Source organism: Chrysemys picta, chromosome 1, assembly GCF_011386835.1.
Source record: "Chrysemys picta bellii isolate R12L10 chromosome 1, ASM1138683v2, whole genome shotgun sequence".
Classification (NCBI taxonomy): domain Eukaryota; kingdom Metazoa; phylum Chordata; order Testudines; family Emydidae; genus Chrysemys; species Chrysemys picta.
The window spans coordinates 66,589,135-66,607,082 of record NC_088791.1 but is presented as its reverse complement, the minus strand read 5'-3'; the positions used below and the strand labels follow the sequence as shown (position 1 = coordinate 66,607,082).

The 17,948-nt window shown below is 43.1% G+C and overlaps 1 protein-coding gene across 1 annotated transcript; it reads left to right on the top strand.

Annotated features, from left to right (window-relative positions):
• The first annotated feature begins 541 nt into the window (after positions 1-541).
• On the top strand, positions 542-3,299 carry LRRC10 (leucine rich repeat containing 10). Its single transcript, XM_065558814.1, has one exon. It carries the CDS (start codon positions 2,297-2,299, stop codon positions 3,158-3,160), a length of 864 nt encoding a protein of 287 aa, XP_065414886.1. The 5' UTR covers positions 542-2,296; the 3' UTR covers positions 3,161-3,299.
• Positions 3,300-17,948: the final 14,649 nt, after the last annotated feature.

The window sequence follows — 17,948 nt, the reverse complement described above, 5'->3', positions numbered from 1 at the left end:
AGTCTCTGACTCCCTTATATTACTATGGAAATACTTAGCTGAATGATAGAGAACACATCCATGGTATATCACTAACTCACACCAATAAAAAGTGATGTATGCCAACCATAGCAATATGTAGTCTATTCTCTGTGTGTTTTGATAGACACGATCAGGTACATTTTGGGGATTTTTTAAAGCCTCAAAGCTTTCATAAAACTTGGGGGGTTCATAAAACAGATTAATACACACATGCTAGGCTGGGGTACATCAAAGTATTTCAGATTAAAGGGATTTCATAAAATCAAAGTATCTAAATTTTCCATGATAATTGCTTAGAAAGGCAAAGATTATGAAAGTGCAGTGCTGGCATGCTATTTACACAGTTTTGCTGAAATACTGCACAGTATTGCATTATAAAAAAATGCAGCAACCATGTTTCTCAGTGGAAACTCCACTGTTACTGTGATACTACCATCTGTACGGTACATCACTTGTTTTGCCACTGTCCAGTGTACTAATTCACAACAATGTTTTCATTGCAAGCCCACAGACACTTGCAATAGCTAGCCTTGCCTTCAAGATCCTGATAAGTCTGCCCATTCCCGCTTATCAGCCTGAATCTCATTTCAGGTCACCCTGATCCTCCAGCATCCACTCTGCTCTGCCAGTAAAGTCAGCCTCAGCATGCCACTTATCTGTCTCTCAAGACCTGGTCCCCCACATCACTGCCCTCTCCTCATTCAAATCCCTGCTACAGACCAACTTCTACTATGACACATGTACAAGTAACTATAATGGTAACTATAATAACTGATCAAGGCAGCGACCATGACTTCTTCTGTGTGTGTACAGCACCTAACACAGTGAAGGTGCTACTGGAAAGAAGTTGTACACAATTTAAAGAAAATAGCCTTCCTCAATCACAGTTGATGCAGATAAAGAGTCAAACTCTGCCATTTGATGTGTGTACTGAAATCAAACCAAACATCCAACTCTATCTGTTGGAAATGCTCTTTCAAAAACCAAAGTTCTTCCGAACCTCTGATGTGAAGATTTGCAAAAGTGCTGTAGAAAGAATCACCCAAGAGGTCAAAGCATCTATAGAGCTGCCCTCTAAAGACTGGAAGCCCTCTACAAATGAATGGACGCTATGCACCAAAGTTTGCAGACTGAATATCATGGGTGTTGTTGGGAACAGCATCTAAATTAGCAATAACAGTGAACGTACTACAGTAAAACCTGCCAAGAGTGATCACTCATCGGAGTTAGCAAAAGTGGTTGCTTGTAAAATGAGATCTCTCTTCAAAGGCTTGCATGGCAGAGAGTGGTGGTTCTGGGGCCTCTGCAAGCAGTCGCTCATGACAGGTGATCTTTCTTCAGAGGTGGTCTCTAAGGCAGGTTTTACTGCGTATAAATCAATCCATAACTGGCTACATTTAAATAAGAGAAAACTTTGCCATTGATTTAATTATAAAGTCGTTTGCCAGACAAAAGGGCAGCTAGACACAGAGTCAGTGGCAGGAGGTTAGAAGAATGGAGGAGGTTAACCTTGGCATGTTGTGACGGTGAATGTGTTGTATATGGGATTCAGACAATATAAACAAAATGCCATTTAGCGAAAAGGCTGCGCACAGCTAAAAGTCCCAGCAGCTCTAGTAAACGCAGTTAAATTAAGAAAGTAAATACTAAGGCAGCTAAAGAGCACTTTGCCAAGTATTTGTGTTAAATGTATGAGATAAGTATTGGGGGGCAGGTCACACTGTTAAAATGTGTACTTGGCACTTCACAAAGTAACTCCATAAAAGTGCCACTGGTCTGGAAAGTTAGTTGAGGCTTGACAGGTATTCTAAACAGGAATCAGATTACATCTGACATTCCCACTCAGGCTGCTACAAGATTAAATGTTTAGTTTAAATTAAGTTTAAAAATTCACTCTTCAGCGATGTTTACTTTCCTTAGCCAATCTCCAGAGCTGGTACCAGCCGCGCAGACAGTGTGGCTGTATCTACAGGGAGGCAGGGAGCATTTGAGTAACTATTTTTGGTCAAGTGTAGTGCAATTTTAGAACTTTTACAGTCTTCACAGGGAAGATGGCCTCTTTTCTGTGTGTGAGAGAGAGACCTGTTCTCCGAAAGTCAGGCTGTCTGCACTTCCCATCACCAAGCACTCATTCCGTTATCAGCAACATTTCAGAGCTCTTGAGATTAATGACTGTTGCCATGTAAACTGTGCATTATAATGGGAAGAAGGAAATACCAGCAGGACAGTGCACAAAGTAGAAACGAGGGAGAGTTCCTGATGCTCCGGGTTCCACATGGTAGCAGTGATTTTAAATGCAGACAGTTTCAGTATGGGCAACACACTGAGAGCAATCATTGCCTTCATCCCTTCTGATGACTGCCAGAAATACCTCCTGGGAGACCTTGAAGAGATGCCAATTGATAGAATGGTGGATCTGAGCAGCAGGCAGCTGAGGAGATTTCCCTTGCATGTTTGTTCTTTCAGGGAGCTCGTCAAGCTGTACCTGAGTGACAATAACCTGCACCAGCTGCCCCCAGAGCTAGAACAGCTGCAGAACCTCCAGATCTTGGCGTTAGATTTCAACAACTTCAAAGCGCTGCCCCTGGTTGTGTGCACCCTGAAGCAGCTGTGCATCCTCTACCTGGGCAACAACAAGCTCTGCGACCTGCCCCAGGAGCTCAGTCTCCTGCAGAATCTCAAAACCTTGTGGGTTGAGTCCAACTGCCTGAGCCACCTGCCCGAGGTGGTGTGTGAGCTGAGCCTCCTCAAGACCCTGCACGCCGGTTCCAATGCGCTGCACACGCTGCCCGCCGGGCTGCGGTGCCTGCAGGAGCTGCGCACCATCTGGCTCTCCGGCAACCTGCTGGCTGACTTCCCGCCGGTGCTGCTGCACATGCCATTCCTGGAGGTGATTGACGTGGATCGCAACGCCATCAGGTCCTTCCCCAGTCTGGCTCACCTCCCCGGCCTCAAGCTGGTGATCTACGACCACAACCCCTGCAGGAATGCGCCCAAGGTGGCCAAGGGGGTGCGCAGAGTGGGGAGGTGGGCAGAGGAGACCCCCGAGCCCAGGAAGCGCTCCGAGCTGGGCAGGGAGGAGGAGACCGACAGCAAGGAACCGCCACTTCCCCCTGACAAGCAGCCCCAGCCCTGCTAAGGATCAGCCAGGAGGCTCTTGCTGGTGCTGCTGTGGGCAGCTGGCAAATCGTCACCTGCGCCCTTCTCCTCTGGCTGCGTGGGATTTGCGCACCTCCAGCTGGTTACAGCAAAAATGCCTTTTAAATAGAGCATTTATTCACCTCCTGGTACCTCAGCTGTTAAATGCATACGATAGTGCCTAGACTGTTCTTCACAACAGTATTTTAGAGGCCTGTATGATCTGTTAGTAGGTGTAGCTATTTAAATAGATGTGCCAGCAAATTTCTCCCTCTTGTCCCAAAAGCCTCCTTAGGGCTAAAACCCAGCACTTCCTTTGTAGTATGAGCAGGTGAAAAACACTGTATAAAGCCGACCCTTTGAAGTGACGGAACGGATTTTCATCTAGCAAAATCCCTTTTATTCCAAATGCCACCTAAGGAAGCATGACTGAGTGAGGTTTTTCCATCCATTGATCACGCTGGAGCACTCGTAAGTGAGCACTAGCTGCCGTACCCGAGACCTGTATCAAAAGACATGTTTCTCATGCAAATGATGAAAGGGATCTCAGTAGCTTGTCAAGACCCCCTCTTCTGCCTGGAAAGAGGGTGTAGCAAAGATCATTTGACTGTCCCCAACTAACACCTAAAATGACTAGACTAAGCCTGAGAGAGAATGAGGTTTTTATGTTTTATGTGCCTTTGCCAGCACTTTATGCAGAATCATTTCTTCATTCAGTGGGGTGGGTTTTCACACCTGCAAAAGGAGTTGTTTTGTTTTGTCTTTTTAAAGGAAGATCTGATTGTAAAACTACAAAAACTGGCAGGGCGACTTACAGGTGTAATATCTAAATATGGCCCCAAACCTGCAAACACACCTATGCTTAACTAGAGCTAGCCCCAGCCTTCAATGGGACTACTCCCCTGCTAATGTTTGCACAACTGAGGCCTGTACTTCTGCCATCACACTTGGAAATTGACTAAATTGCCCCTTTAATTTAAAAGGCATGTTTTGCACTAATGTGCCCTGGGTAACGATAACTGACTCAAAATGGGTTGAAGTTACGTCTACAGTACTTCTGTTAGTCTCAAAGGTGCCACAGGACCCTCTGTTGCTTTTTACAGATTCAGACTAACACGGCTACCCCTCTGATACGTCTACTAAGTTATACTTGCAGAGACTGTTCTTTTGATTTATAGTATTTTTTTATACTCTGCACCAAACTTGAGATGTTAATGGGGTTTCACTGGACCCGAACAGCTACCTGTTTCTGTCATCTTAACAGCACAGTACACACAAATGACAGTTAATTTTCCATAAAAGGTTTGATTTAGTGACTGTTTAATGTCATTTACATTCTTAAAAGAATATTTGGAAAGTAGGAAATCAGTTAGTACTTGCTGTCTAATTAAAGTTAAATCTGGATTTGGATCTGGCTAGTACCCACCTAGTGTGCTTCCCATTTATTACACTAAATGAATTGGAGTTGTACTCAAGTGCCTAGAGCAGAGGGAAACTGTATTGCTCTGGAATTAACTGGATTACTTTTCTCAAAGCCTTTGCCAAATCTTGTTCTGCCAAACTAACAATCATTTCTTTAGTGAAATAAAGGGAATAACATTTGGATTTTATATATGAAGACGCATGCCTGCTTCTTGTTTCCATTCGAATTAATGTGACTCTTTTCTGTTTGGTCTAATTGGGGCATCTTTCTTTTGCTACACATATGAAATCTTATTACTGGGCAAGAAACAGCAACTTTTTTGTTTTTTTATATCCACGTAACATTAAAATAAGCCCAGGCTGTACTGATTGTCTACTACAGCGTTCTATAACAGCCCTTTCACTGGTTGCCCTAGGAAGAGCTGCTGAAATATTTTATTCAGCTTTGGGCATCATCGACATAGTTCTGACATAGTTTAGATCAGTAGTGTCAAACCTGTGGCCCTTGAGATGACTGAAAATTATTTGTGATTTTAAAGTATGTTCCCTAAGCCATACCCCATAATTAAAATAAATAAATAAAAATGGAAGGATTTAACGCAGCCCTATCATAAGGCTACATTTCTGCCTCCTCTTGCCACTCCCCTTGCAATTTTTGAACAATACAAGATTGCGATTGTGCCTCACCGTCCTGGTTTGATGTTTGGTGCTGCAATTGATAGAGTTGGACATTCACAAGAGCTATTTATGGTGCTAGACCCTTAACAATGTTTATCATCCCGCCTCCTAAATGACCACAATCACTGCATGTACAAATAGCTGCAGTGGGGAGTTGGTGACATTGATTGTTACTGCGAACACTCACCCGTCACTGTTGGTGAAAGTCATGTCTGTATTTTGACTGATTTAACCTTTTGAAATGCTGTATTGTAAATAGATTGGCGGGTTTCATACAGACATCAGCAAATAGGACTTCAGATAGTCATGTAAAGTTATTAGAGCCACAACCCAATAGTCAGTCACTTATTTTACTATCATCTTTTGATATGCTGATAAATTCACACAAAGTGAACACCGTAGAAGACTGGACTCAAGCCAAGCTTTGCAGCTTCAATAATTACATAAGGGAGTTCTATACTAAATGGCAAGCCATTTTTCCCCTTTAATAGTCCTTACAAGTAAGAAAGTGCAAAGCTGGTTGTAGGTAGTAACAATGGCAACTCTACCAAGTTAATATTCAGTATACATATTTTAAAAAAATGCACACACAGCCTTGCACTTGAGCATTTAGTTTCTCTTTATTTTTCTCAGAGTAGAATAAACCAAATCGATGCAGATTTCTAAACAGTGGGAAATCTATATAGTTTGTATTTATTTATATTATAGTAGCAGCTAGAAGCCCCAAGCTGGGTAGGCTGAAATCGTATAGGCTACAACAGAGGTGGGTCTGAGAGATTTGAAGAGAGTAGTAGCCTCTTGGCTCAATTCAGATCTAAAAAAGAAAGCAGCCCTAATTTGAATAAAATAGAGATTCCATCATTGTTAGTTTCCAGATATATCTGAGAGAGACAAGTTTGAGGATCTGATGCTCCATCTTAAGCCAGCTGGCTGGGATGCTACTTTTAGTTTTGGTAGCCTGAAGCTCGGCAGTGAAAATGAGGACCACCTTTCGGTACCAATCTTAAATTTTGATCTCATGGCTACACGCTTAAAACAGAGGTGAGAATTGAGCAGACATTACAGATAAAGCGAGTCAACTATTACAGAAATATATGAGTTTTTACGGTTTCAGTGGTAGCCGTGTTAGTCTGTATCAGCAAAAAAACCGAGGAGTCCTTGTGGCACCTTAGAGAGTAACAAATTTATTTGGGCATAAGCTAATGTCACAAGCATTATTTTTCTTTCTAGCTGTAATGGATAATGCACTACCAGATCTTAACCCTGTGTCACTACTCCAAGACTGAGTATTCTTCCTGTAACTGTGCAGGAAAATATCACCTATGGGGGAATAAATATTTATTTAGTAAGCTGTTAGAAGATCTGCAGTGTTTGAAACATCAGACAGCTGCCAGTGGAGCTGGAGTAAGGGGCAGAGCACAAATGCAACAGTCAGAAGTGCATGATAAATGCAACTACCACATGAATGTCATCACATAGAGTATACTTACAATATTTGAAAACAATGCATCTGTAACAGATAGTAAGTAACATAGTTCAGTCTATTTAAACAATTCTAAGATTTTTCCTATTGATCTATCACATCTTTCCAGAGGATGCTGTGTTAGAACTCCAGAGCAATATATACATATATCAGAAGATATGTAAATTTCAGCTAAACACTGCTCTATCTTAAACACCTGTCCCTGAAATGGATAAGACAACACACAAGTCTCTGGGCAAGATTATTTTGAAATGGTTCCAACGTGTCCTTTTCTAGATAACATCAACATTTCTGTCTTGTAGTTGGCAAGAATAACTTTTTCAGGCCAAATGTAACCATGTGATGAAGAGCACCACCTCAGAGTTTTGATCATGAATAACCTTCATAAGAACAAGGAAAATCACAAAACTAGGAACTAGCAACTGAAACGAAAACTAGGAACTAGTAACTGAAACGGAAAAAATAAAACCACTTCTAGGAAAGTGTTCAACAAGAATGGCAATGGGAGGGAGGGTCTCTGACATTGCTTCTAGGAAGGTGAAGAGGGCCCCTGGGATGTACCAAGATATCCCTGACAGGAGGCCTAAAAATAACAAATAGTTCCACTTATATGTGATGTTAATTCCTCTTGTTCCCAAATTACAACAGCTTCTGAGCAAATCATTCCCCCCTCCTCCCCGGGCCAACAAGAAGGCTCCCTTCAAGCACTTAGGCAGCAGCAGCTCCTTTTTAAAGGTCACTGTTCTAGTTACTGTAATCTAGTGCCTGAGTTCAGAACTACTAACCAAGTTATCAACCAATGAGGCCCCTGTATTGCACAATTTCCTTTGGCCCCTTCCCTTGCTGTACAAAACACACTTTCAATTTTCCATTTGTCTAGGAGACACGTTTGTGAAGAAAACCTTGAAGACACAACTGAGAGCAACCGCTACAGTATTGCCCTTCCTGCATCTAGAACCTGGCCCACAGTCTTGAGACTGGATCAATGGTGCCAATTCAGGGAGACTTTAGTGCTACTAAAAGTGCCCATAAATAATTGAGTCTACTTCCTGTCCTAACAAATCATTCTCTTAAATAAAGTATTTAGTTCTGCCTATGACAAAGACAAAAGAAAAAATGGGTACTTACCTGTACAGAAACTGTTGTTCTTCAAGATGTGTTGTGCACAAATACCTTCCACTGTAGGTAAGTGTATGTGTGCCCAATGCATTCAAGGTGAAGACTTTTGCCAGCAGTACTAGGTGGTGCACGTGCCCCTGCTCTCCTCATGCTGTCAGGTGAGGGCATAAAAGGGGCCACTGCCTCCCTCTCTATTCCTTCACACCACTATACGTAATGTCTGAAGTACCAGGAAGGTGGGAGAGTCATGGAACATATCTGCACAGCATATCTTGAAGAACAAGAGTTACTGTTCAGGTAACCATTTTCTCTCCTTCAAGTGATTGTCCATTCCACTGTAGGTGACTCATCAGCAGTTCCCTTACAGGTGGAGGGATTTTGGATTATCTGAACAGAGACTAACACCAATTTACCAAAATTGGTGTGTCACGAGCAGGGATCCTAGTTTCCCCCATAAAAAGCCACGTTTTTCTGCAATTAAAAGGAAATGTTGAACTTCAGTTTCCCTAGCCACAATATATACATTCAGTTGAGCAAAATGTTTTATTGATACAGTGGAACCCCATATATCCGATCTAACTGGGACCAAGGCCAGATTGGATAATCAAAAATTTGGATAATCTGGAGTTTCAACTGTGAGAGGTGGGGTTCCTTCCCACTATCAGCCCCAGTTCAGTTAATACAGAGAGCCAAATAATGGAGGCTTGGATAAACGGGGTTCTACTGTATAGGTTTTTATTTTTTCCACAAAATGTAAAACAAGATTCTCTATAAAAATGCAAATTCTGTGTTTTTCCATGACAAACCAATTTATATTCACCAAGTGATATGATTATAATTATGATGCATCTTGTATAAAATATGTCATGTGAGGTGTCAATGGAAAAGTTAGTTTGCTGAATATGAATTATCCTATTTGTATGAATGTCTCATTTTTGTATCTGGAGTTATGAAAATTGACTATGCATCTGTATTTCAAATGTGCTTGCTCCTGGGTAACTCCCACAAGTTAGTTTACATCCAATCTAGCCAGGGTCTATTCAAGGTAATGGCCCTTGAGCAAAAACAATGGGCCATGGGAAAAGCTTAGCCTCACCTGATGAGCTTTCCTGTTGGCGCTTCAGCCAATGTATAAGTAATAGCTGCTATGACTCACCAAAGCATGCAAAGGCAGGTGACTAGCTCATGGGATACTGGACTCCATCTTGTGCCTGTGTTTTTCCACTAACTGTGCTGGGGACTTTGCTTGAGATAATGAAGTTCCCTCCACCTGGAAGAAGCCATAAAAGGGGGAAGTGCCATCACCAATTGGCCTCACTCCCCTTACATCTCAACACCTGGAAACACCATAGGAACAAAGACTGAACTGGGAAAGAGGGTCCCAGGCGGGGAAAGTAGAAAACCCTGCCTGTGTATGGAAGCTCAGTGGACTGTTTGTACCAACAGGGTGAGACACTGCTTGATTCAAATCCTGTCTAGTTTACAGAATTTAGATTGCCATTTTGTTTATTTCCTAGGTAACCAACTTTAAGGTGTATGCTATTACAGCTCACTTAAAATCTATCTGTAGTTAATAAATTTGTTTTATATATATAATATATATATATTTTTTTTTTTTAATGTAAAACAGTGTTTTGCTAGAAGTGCTTGGGGAATCTGCTCAGAAACAAAAACTGGTGCATTGAGGGGCAGACCGGGTAATACTTACACTGGTCAGGCTTTTGACTAGGGCAAGCTCTGGGGTCCTAGGCTGTGGAGCAGGGATGAGAGGGAGCTGGCTGAAGCCTCTCTATTTTTAGTGCATGAGTGGCTGAGGAGAAGCATTCATGCAACTGAGCTGGGTGTGTTCCTGCCTGTGTAAATGTTTGTGTGACTGCAAGACTGGGAACAGTCTGCAGCTAGTCACAGCTTCACAGTGTGAGGGGGGATCCAGACTGGTACACCAGAGGGCACAGCGGTACCCCAGTTCCAGGTTGTAGCCCAGGGAAGTCTGTCACAATGGCATGAGTGGGAAAAGGTACATGCAGACAGCCATATCACTGCCTTGAGTACACCATCTACTGGAACTTTGCTCACTGGAACTACGCTAATGAAGCGTACAGCCTGATGGAGCAGTTATTCTTGGTGTAGGAGAGCCTTTAGCAAGATTGTAGCAGATCTTAATGCAGTCAAAAATCTAGTGTGAGATTTGCTGAAAAGACACAGATTGACCCTTAGTTCTCCCAGCATAGGCTACACAAAGCTTGAGGGAAGTCCTGAAGGCTCCAGTGCAGTTCAAGTACAATGCCAGAGCCCTATGAACATCCCAAGTATAAAGAATTTTCTCAGCCTTAGGTGGATGGGGTTTGAGGAAAAACACCAAAAGACAATGTTTGATTTAGATAGAAAGCTGACATTAACCTTAGACAAACTTAGGAAGTGGCCTAAGGGAAACCTTATCCTTATGGAAGACTGCGAAAGGAAGGTCAGTTAGAGCCTTATGTTCTAAAACTCTCCTTGCAGAAGTGATTGTCACAAAAAAACCTTTGTCTTAGACCAGGGGTGGGCAAACTTTTTGGCCTGAGGCCACATCGGGGTTCCAAAACTTTATGGAGGGCTGGGTACGGAGGGCTGTGCCTCCCCAAACAGCCTGCCCCCCGCCCCCATCCATCCCCTCCCACTTCCTGCCCCCGGACTCTGCCTCAGAAACCCCCACCCATCCAACGCCCTTGCTCCTTGTCCCCTGACTGCCCCAACCCCTATCCACATTGCCGCCCCCTGACAGGCCCCCGGGGCCTCCGTCTATCCAACCCCCCCGTTCCCTGTCCCCTGACAGGCCCCCCAGAACCTCCACCCCATCCAACCCCCCTCCCTCTCGCCCCCTTACCATGCTGCTCAGAGCAGCACATCTGGCAGCTGCGCCACCCGGCCAGAGTCAGCGACGACGACGTGCTGCCTGTCAAGAGCTCGCATCCCCGTCGCCCAGAGCGCTGCCGGCACGGCGAACTGAGGCTGCGGGGGAGGGGAGACAGCAGGAGAGGGGCCAGGGGTTAGCCTCCCCAGCCAGGAGCTCAAGGGCCCGGCTGGACGGTCCTGCAGGCTGGATGTGGCCCGGGGGCCGTAGTTTGGCCCCCCCGTCTTAGACAATAAAGAATTAAGTTGTAGCCATAGGGTCAAAGAGGGGGGCACCTATGAATTTGGAGAGGACTAGATTTAAATCCCATAGAGGTACAGGGGCGCAGACAGGATGGTAAACATTGATTAGGTCTTTCAAAAATAGAGAAATGAGCAGATAAGAGAAAATGGAAAATTCATCTATTGTCAGATGTAGTAAAAAAAAAAAAAAAAAAACAGCTGAACTCACAGAACTAACTGAAATGCCTAACAATTTCAGGTGTAAGATATAGTCTAGCATGTGTAATCTCCATATGATGGGTTGAGAAATGCTGGGATTGCAACTAAATCAAAAATCTCCTCTACTTCACTGTGTACGTGACCCTAGAGGACTCCTTTCGGCTGCTTACCAACATGGTCTGAACTTCTTGAGAGCACAGGTTTTTTTTGCAAATATTCAACCAGAGATCACCTATGCCATAAAGTGGAGAGCCTTCAGGTTGGGATGCAGAGACTTCCCTTGATTCTGGTACAGAAGATCTTTGACTAGCAGTAAAGTTATGGGCGACTGGAAGGAAAGCTGATGGAGGTCCATGAACTTGTACTATCTTGGCCATACCAGTGCAGTAAGGATTAATCGTGATTGGTCTTGTTTCAGCTTCTTGATTTCCCTCACAATCAGAAGAACTGGAGAAATGAATACAGGAGATGACTGGACAATGGAAGAAGAAAGGCGCCTGTGATGGAATGTGGGCTGCAACCTGCCCGGGAGTAAAATCTCATGCACTTGTTGTTCAGGTTGATCGTGAACAAGGCTAATACTAGGTACCCCCAGCAATGGAAAAAACTGGAGAACATCCTTCCTAATTGTCCACTCCTGTTGGTCTATGAAAACCCTGCTGAGGATATCCACTTCCATATTTCTCACTCCTAGAAGGTGAAAGACCTTCTGAAAACTTTGGGACAAATGCACAAATTACATAGGATAATAGACTCCTGGCACAGTTGAGGTGATCTTGCACTTCCCTCTTTGTTCAGGTAAAACATGGTAATGTTGTTGTCTGTAAGAACTTGTAACATCTGGTTCTCGACAGTGGGCAAAATATCTCACAGGCCAGACTACGAGCTCTGAGCTCCAGTGCATTTATGTGCAGTGAAACTTCCTGGGGTGACCAAAGAGCTTGTCAGGAGTTGGCAGAGATGGGCTCCCGAATCTCTGGTTGATGCATCTGTTACAGAGTCATAATTCTAGGGACAAAAACAGAACTCCTCTGTACACAGAGGAGGATGGATGCAACCACCAATCGAGAGATGGAAGCACTTGTTCAGGTACTCAAATTTGCATTTCCAGAGGTGCGGAAGGATCATACACTGAACGGAGCCAGACCTGCAACAGCAAAGGCGAAGTCTGGAGTTACGTAGTATGTGCACAAGGTCATATGGCCCAGGAGCTGAAGGCAGGCAAGCAGGCATGCGCTGTTGTCATTGGGATTGACTTGAGGCTTTTGGAAAGAAATGCTATAGGTTGACACCTCACCTTTGGAAGATAAGCCATGGCTGTTCTGGCATCATGGTTTGCTCCTATGAAAGTTATGCACTATGTTGGTTATAACTGTGATTTATCCAAATTTAATTTCAGGCCTAGATGGAAAACATTGGTCTGATTACTAGAATGCTATTTTGGACCTGGCTGCTTGATGACATCGTCCAAGTAAGAAAATATTTGACCGCCCAAGGAGCAGAGGTTGCTACCATGCTATTGCACTTTGTGAAGACCCTCAGGCTGATGACAGACCAAAGTGAAGCACAGTGTACTGGTAATGGTTGGTACCTACTACAAATCTCTGTGGCAGGGATGTATCCTCACATGGAAGTATGCATCGTGTAAACTGAGGGCAACAACCGATCTTCCAGGAAGTGATAATAGAAGCGAGGGTGACCATCTTGAGCTTGACTTTCTTGATGAAATGGTTCAGCTTTCTTAGATCTAGAATGGGACGGAGGCTACCAGATTTCTATGGGCCAGGAAGTACCAGGAATAGAAGCCTTCTCCTCTATATTGGTAAGGAACTTCTTCTATCGCCCGCAGTTCTATAGGAGACCATAGTTCTTGAAGTAATATGGTATCATGAGAGAGGTCCCTGTCTGACAAGGGACGAGGAAGGTGGGTTGGGAAAGGGGAGGGAGATGAATTAGATAACTTATCTCTCCTTTACTGTGCTGAATGTCCGATGTGATGTTTTCCCAAACAAAGAAAGAGACAGGCCTGATCTGAAAGGAGATACCACCAGTATGCTGTCCTCAATTGAAAAGTCAAAATGATTGCTTCGAGGTTGCAGTACTCTGGTGAGAAGGGCCTGGTGCAGCCAAAGACGGCTGGTGATGTCAAGGCAATCCTGAGCTCTTCTTAGGAGCATACTGAGATCTCTGATGGAAGGAAGATCTGGAGTAATTTTGTGATCGAACTGTTCCCTTTTCATAGACTCTAAGGTCAGAAGGGACCATTATGATCATCTAGTCTGACCTCCCGCATGATGCGGGCCACAAAAGCTGACTCACCCACTCCCGGAAGAATTCTCTCCCTTGACTCAGCTGTTGAAGTCCCTAAATCATGATTTAAAGACTTCAAATCGCTGAGAATCCTCCAGCAAGCAACCCCTGCCCCATGCTGCGGAGGAAGGCGAAAAACCTACAGGGCCTCTGCCAATCTACCTTGGAGGAAAATTCCTTCCCGGACCCAAATATGGCGATCAGCTGAACCCCGAGCATGCGGGCAAGATTCTCTAGCCAGACCCTCTGGAAAAAGTTCTCTGTAGTAACTTTTAATATCCCATCATTGACCATTGTTGCTAATTACCAGCGATGGCACGTTATTGACCTATTGACTAAAATCAAATCAAACCATCCCCTCCATAAACTTATCAAGCTTAATCTTAAAGCCAGAGAGGTCTTTCGCCCCCACTGTTTCCCTCGGAAGGCTGTTCCAAAACTTCACCCCTCTGATGGTTAGAAACCTTCGTCTAATTTCAAGCCTAAACTTCCCGACGGCCAGTTTATATCCATTCGTTCTCATGTCCACAATAGTACTGAGCTGAAATAATTCCTCTCCTTCCCTGGTATTTATCCCTCTGATATATTTAAAGAGAGCAATCATATCCCCCCTCAGCCTTCTTTTGGTTAAGGTAAACAAACCGCAACTGGAGTATAAACTCCTAATTAATGAATTATTGCCCAGGAGTCTGTGTGTCCATATAGCATAGTGTGTTTTGGCAGAAAACAATTTAGATCCCTTAAATTGTAAATCTATTGTATCATGCAGCAATTTTGAAATGCCAGAAGACTGCAGCCAGGTAGAGCGCCGCATGGAGACTGCGGTGGCCACAGAAAGCGAAGTGCTATCAAAGGCATCTATTGCTGCCGGAAGAGATGTACAAGCTGTAAGATGACCCACAGAAACCAAAAGCCAGAAACTGTCTTTATATTCTTCTGGCAACTTATCAGCAAAGTTAAGATTTATTTTGACAAGAGCTTGACTGTATTTTGAAAAAAGTGTGATAATTGGCGGCTCTCATTTGAAGTGTGGCAGTAGAACAAACCTTATGACTATATAAATCCAATCTCAAATTTCTTATCCTTGGGAGTGGCCTTAATTTGGGACTGATGAGATTGCTTATTAGTAGCTGTGACCACTAAGGAGTCAGGAACTGGAAGGGTAATGAAATAGCCAAAATCTTGTTGAGGGATTGGATATCGTCTGCCTGCTTATTTAGCTGTAAGAGGTATAGAGGGGACTGCCTGAGTCTTCATTGGCTCTAGCAAGTTCTTACTGATAGGAAGGGCAACGCTTCCTGGAGAAAGAGTCCGTACAATACCCAGAAGGCTGTGCAGATTCTCCACCTGCACCCCTATAGAAGTAGTCTTCCTCCTCCTGAGGTCCTGGAAAACTCAAATCATTGAGTGGGGTGTCAGCTCTAGATTAACTGCTTTGTTCCATGAAGATGAAGAAATGGCGGGGGAGAGAATATCTAGTGTTTCCTCCAACAATTCTCCCTTCTCCATGGGATCCAGCACAGCAGGTTGATGTATGGTAGCAGGATGCTGAGAAGACTCATACTAAGAAAGCAGGAGAACTTCCTCCTAGACAGTGAACGAGACAGAGATCTAGAATCTCTTGGGACAGCCCAAGACCAGTAAGGCCATGGAGGATATAGTACTGACTGTCATCCAGGGCAGGGGACCCCAAGCTGAAGTCTCTCTGTAGGGAAACCAGTCCTGGTGTTTAGGACTGGTAGTGGAAGACCTGTAAGGTGATCTGAAAGAAGTCCAAAGATGAAACATAAGTCCCTTCAGAAAAGGAACAGTTCTCAATGGGGTTCTAGGTGGTCTGGGTATCAAACACATGAGACTCCAAATGTCGATGAATTGATTGGCGCCGGCATAACCACAGAGCACATTTATGGTGCTGGGTGCACTGACAGCACTGGGAGTATCGTTGAAGTCAGATGTTACAATGGTGCCTAATGTGTCGATAGTGTAGCAAACACTTAAGTTGGCTGCAGCAAATGAGCATCAGGTAAGGAAAGACAAAGAAGCTCTCTTGCCAACAAGAAGGCACCTCAGGTAAGTGTATTGGCACTGATGGTGGCAGTGGAGCCAAGCACACAATCAGCCAAGGGTAAGAAGGACCCAGAATGGGTGAAAACATAGGTCTCAGTAGTCCAGAAAGGACTGGTGAGCACCTAGATGTGTGAGGTCTCAAACTGGAGGACTTACCAGAAGGTTTTCTGGGAGAAAACCAAAACTTACAGGTTTCGTTAGTCAGAATATTTGGAACATTTCGAAGCTGACACAGAAGACGAAGCATGCTAGATTTAGAGTTCCCTGTGTCACAATTGGGGCCCAACTCAGGTGCAAGTCACATTGCCTTTTTCATAAAGTGAATCTTAAGATAACGATCTGTTTTTTAGTCCTGGTGGGGAAGGAGGTACAAATAGAGCATCCCTATCTCACCAAGATGGATCAAACTTTTCTTGTGCCTATCTGTGACAGAGAAAACAGCCCAGCATGTGGCACATTGTTTAAAACCCTAGGACTTTTTCCATAATAAATTCCTCCAGGAAACTACTAAACTTTAATAACTATTTGAACTACTAAATACTAACTATACCTATATATACTAAAGCTATGGAATGCTGGCTAACAGACGCAAATGCTACATGGAGCTCCCATTGTCTCCACAGGCAATTAGAAGGAACTGACAGAAGCAGCAAATATGTCCCTTTTATGCCCTGGCCTGAGAGTAGAGAACAGGGTCACATGCACCACCTAGTGGTACTGCTGGCAAAAGTCTCTGACTTAGTGCACTGTCACAAATACACTCATCTACAGTGTAGTATGTATGCACACAATCACTTGAAGGAGAACAATAAGATTTCTTTTGTGTAACCATTGTTTACATATACACAACATTGCATTTGCAACTCAAGTTAACTTCAAATTCTCCCTAATGCCAAGAGCTAAGAACCCCTTCCCACCACTACTTCCAACAGTGCCAATATTTAAACTAAGGTGAAGTTTTAGTCTGAATACATTATAGAGTAGTGAATGTTTAGATAAATGCAGAATGACCTAAGTTACATACACCAATACTAGTGCCAGCCACGATTAACCATACATGTATTTTAACTCAAGCAGCGTCAGACCTTGCAAGTAGTTTACTTCTGCTAGATCAAATTGTCACCTACCAAACAGGATATATAAGAGAGTGAGCCTATAATTAAAGCAAGGTCTTTGTGCGCAAGCAGAAACATTGCTTATCAATTGAAAAAGACATAGCAAAGGAAATTTAGACAAGCCCTGCTTTATATGGGGGCATGCTTCACATTTATTATCCAATCACAGAAGGAAATAGAATGAGAAGTGGGAGAAATGTTGTGTGCTAGGAATTTTGTTAAAATATGCAAGTGTGCTAGTGCCCTCATTTAGAATAGGATTTCCATGTACACAACAGCACATATCTAAAGGTAATAATGTTCTAACATTCTAGTGTAAAGAAAACATACTGTCTAACACATACTGAACTCTTTACTATGTGTTAAAGGCAGCATGTTTTGTCTCCACTGGAATCATTTTAAATGTGCTGCCATCACATCTTTAAATCCTAGTCTAGACAAGGCCAATGAGGGGATCAGATAAGAGTAACATTACTTGAGTTATTTAAATTTGGGAGTGTGGGAACATGGCAAAATACAGCCAAGTATGGAGGGTTTTACCGCTCAAAATAAATACCTCTTATCTCTGTGGTGTTCAGGGGGCTGTTAACTGCATTACTAACTGCAAAAACAGCTAATGTATCTTAGGAGAAAGAATACGAAAGAGTTATTTAGACAATCCCACCTTTCAACTGATTAACGTCAGTCTGCTTTTGTCACATGAAGCTGTCTTAATAACTTTATCCATTCACTTGATTGGCTACATACAAATAATTTAAAAGATAAATTACAGACTTGTGTGATCTCTTACAGGATTACAGACTTGTGTGACCTCTTCCCCCAATGTTCAGTCATCCCTAATTATAATTATATAATTAAATTATATTACTATGCACAATTATGAAAAAAGCAGCAACTCTACTAAATTAAAATCTTTCAGAATAAAAATATGGATTTTATCCAAGAACATCCCAATAGGAGGAGAAATCTTTCGGCAACTTGTCATTGCATTTCCTGCCATGGCATATTGTAAATTTCGGTTTTAACAGAATGATAAAAAAAGCTTAACATCAATAGATTTTTTTCAACATCCAAGTTAAACCCAGTCTTCTTTAACTGCCAAAAAATGCAGTGTATATCCAGTATCCGTTATAAAGCAAAACCCATGGCTGGAAATAATAAATGCTGTGCAGGCTGCAAGAGTTAAGGGGCACGAAAATATCACTTTCAAGCTAAAGTAGTAATGTAACTTCCACTGTGAGAGGTCATTTGTATCCATTTCC

Bases quoted from the DNA above. Each gene is read 5' to 3' on its own strand.
- LRRC10 (XM_065558814.1), top strand. From the start codon at position 2,297: ATGGTAGCAGTGATTTTAAATGCAGACAGTTTCAGTATGGGCAACACA.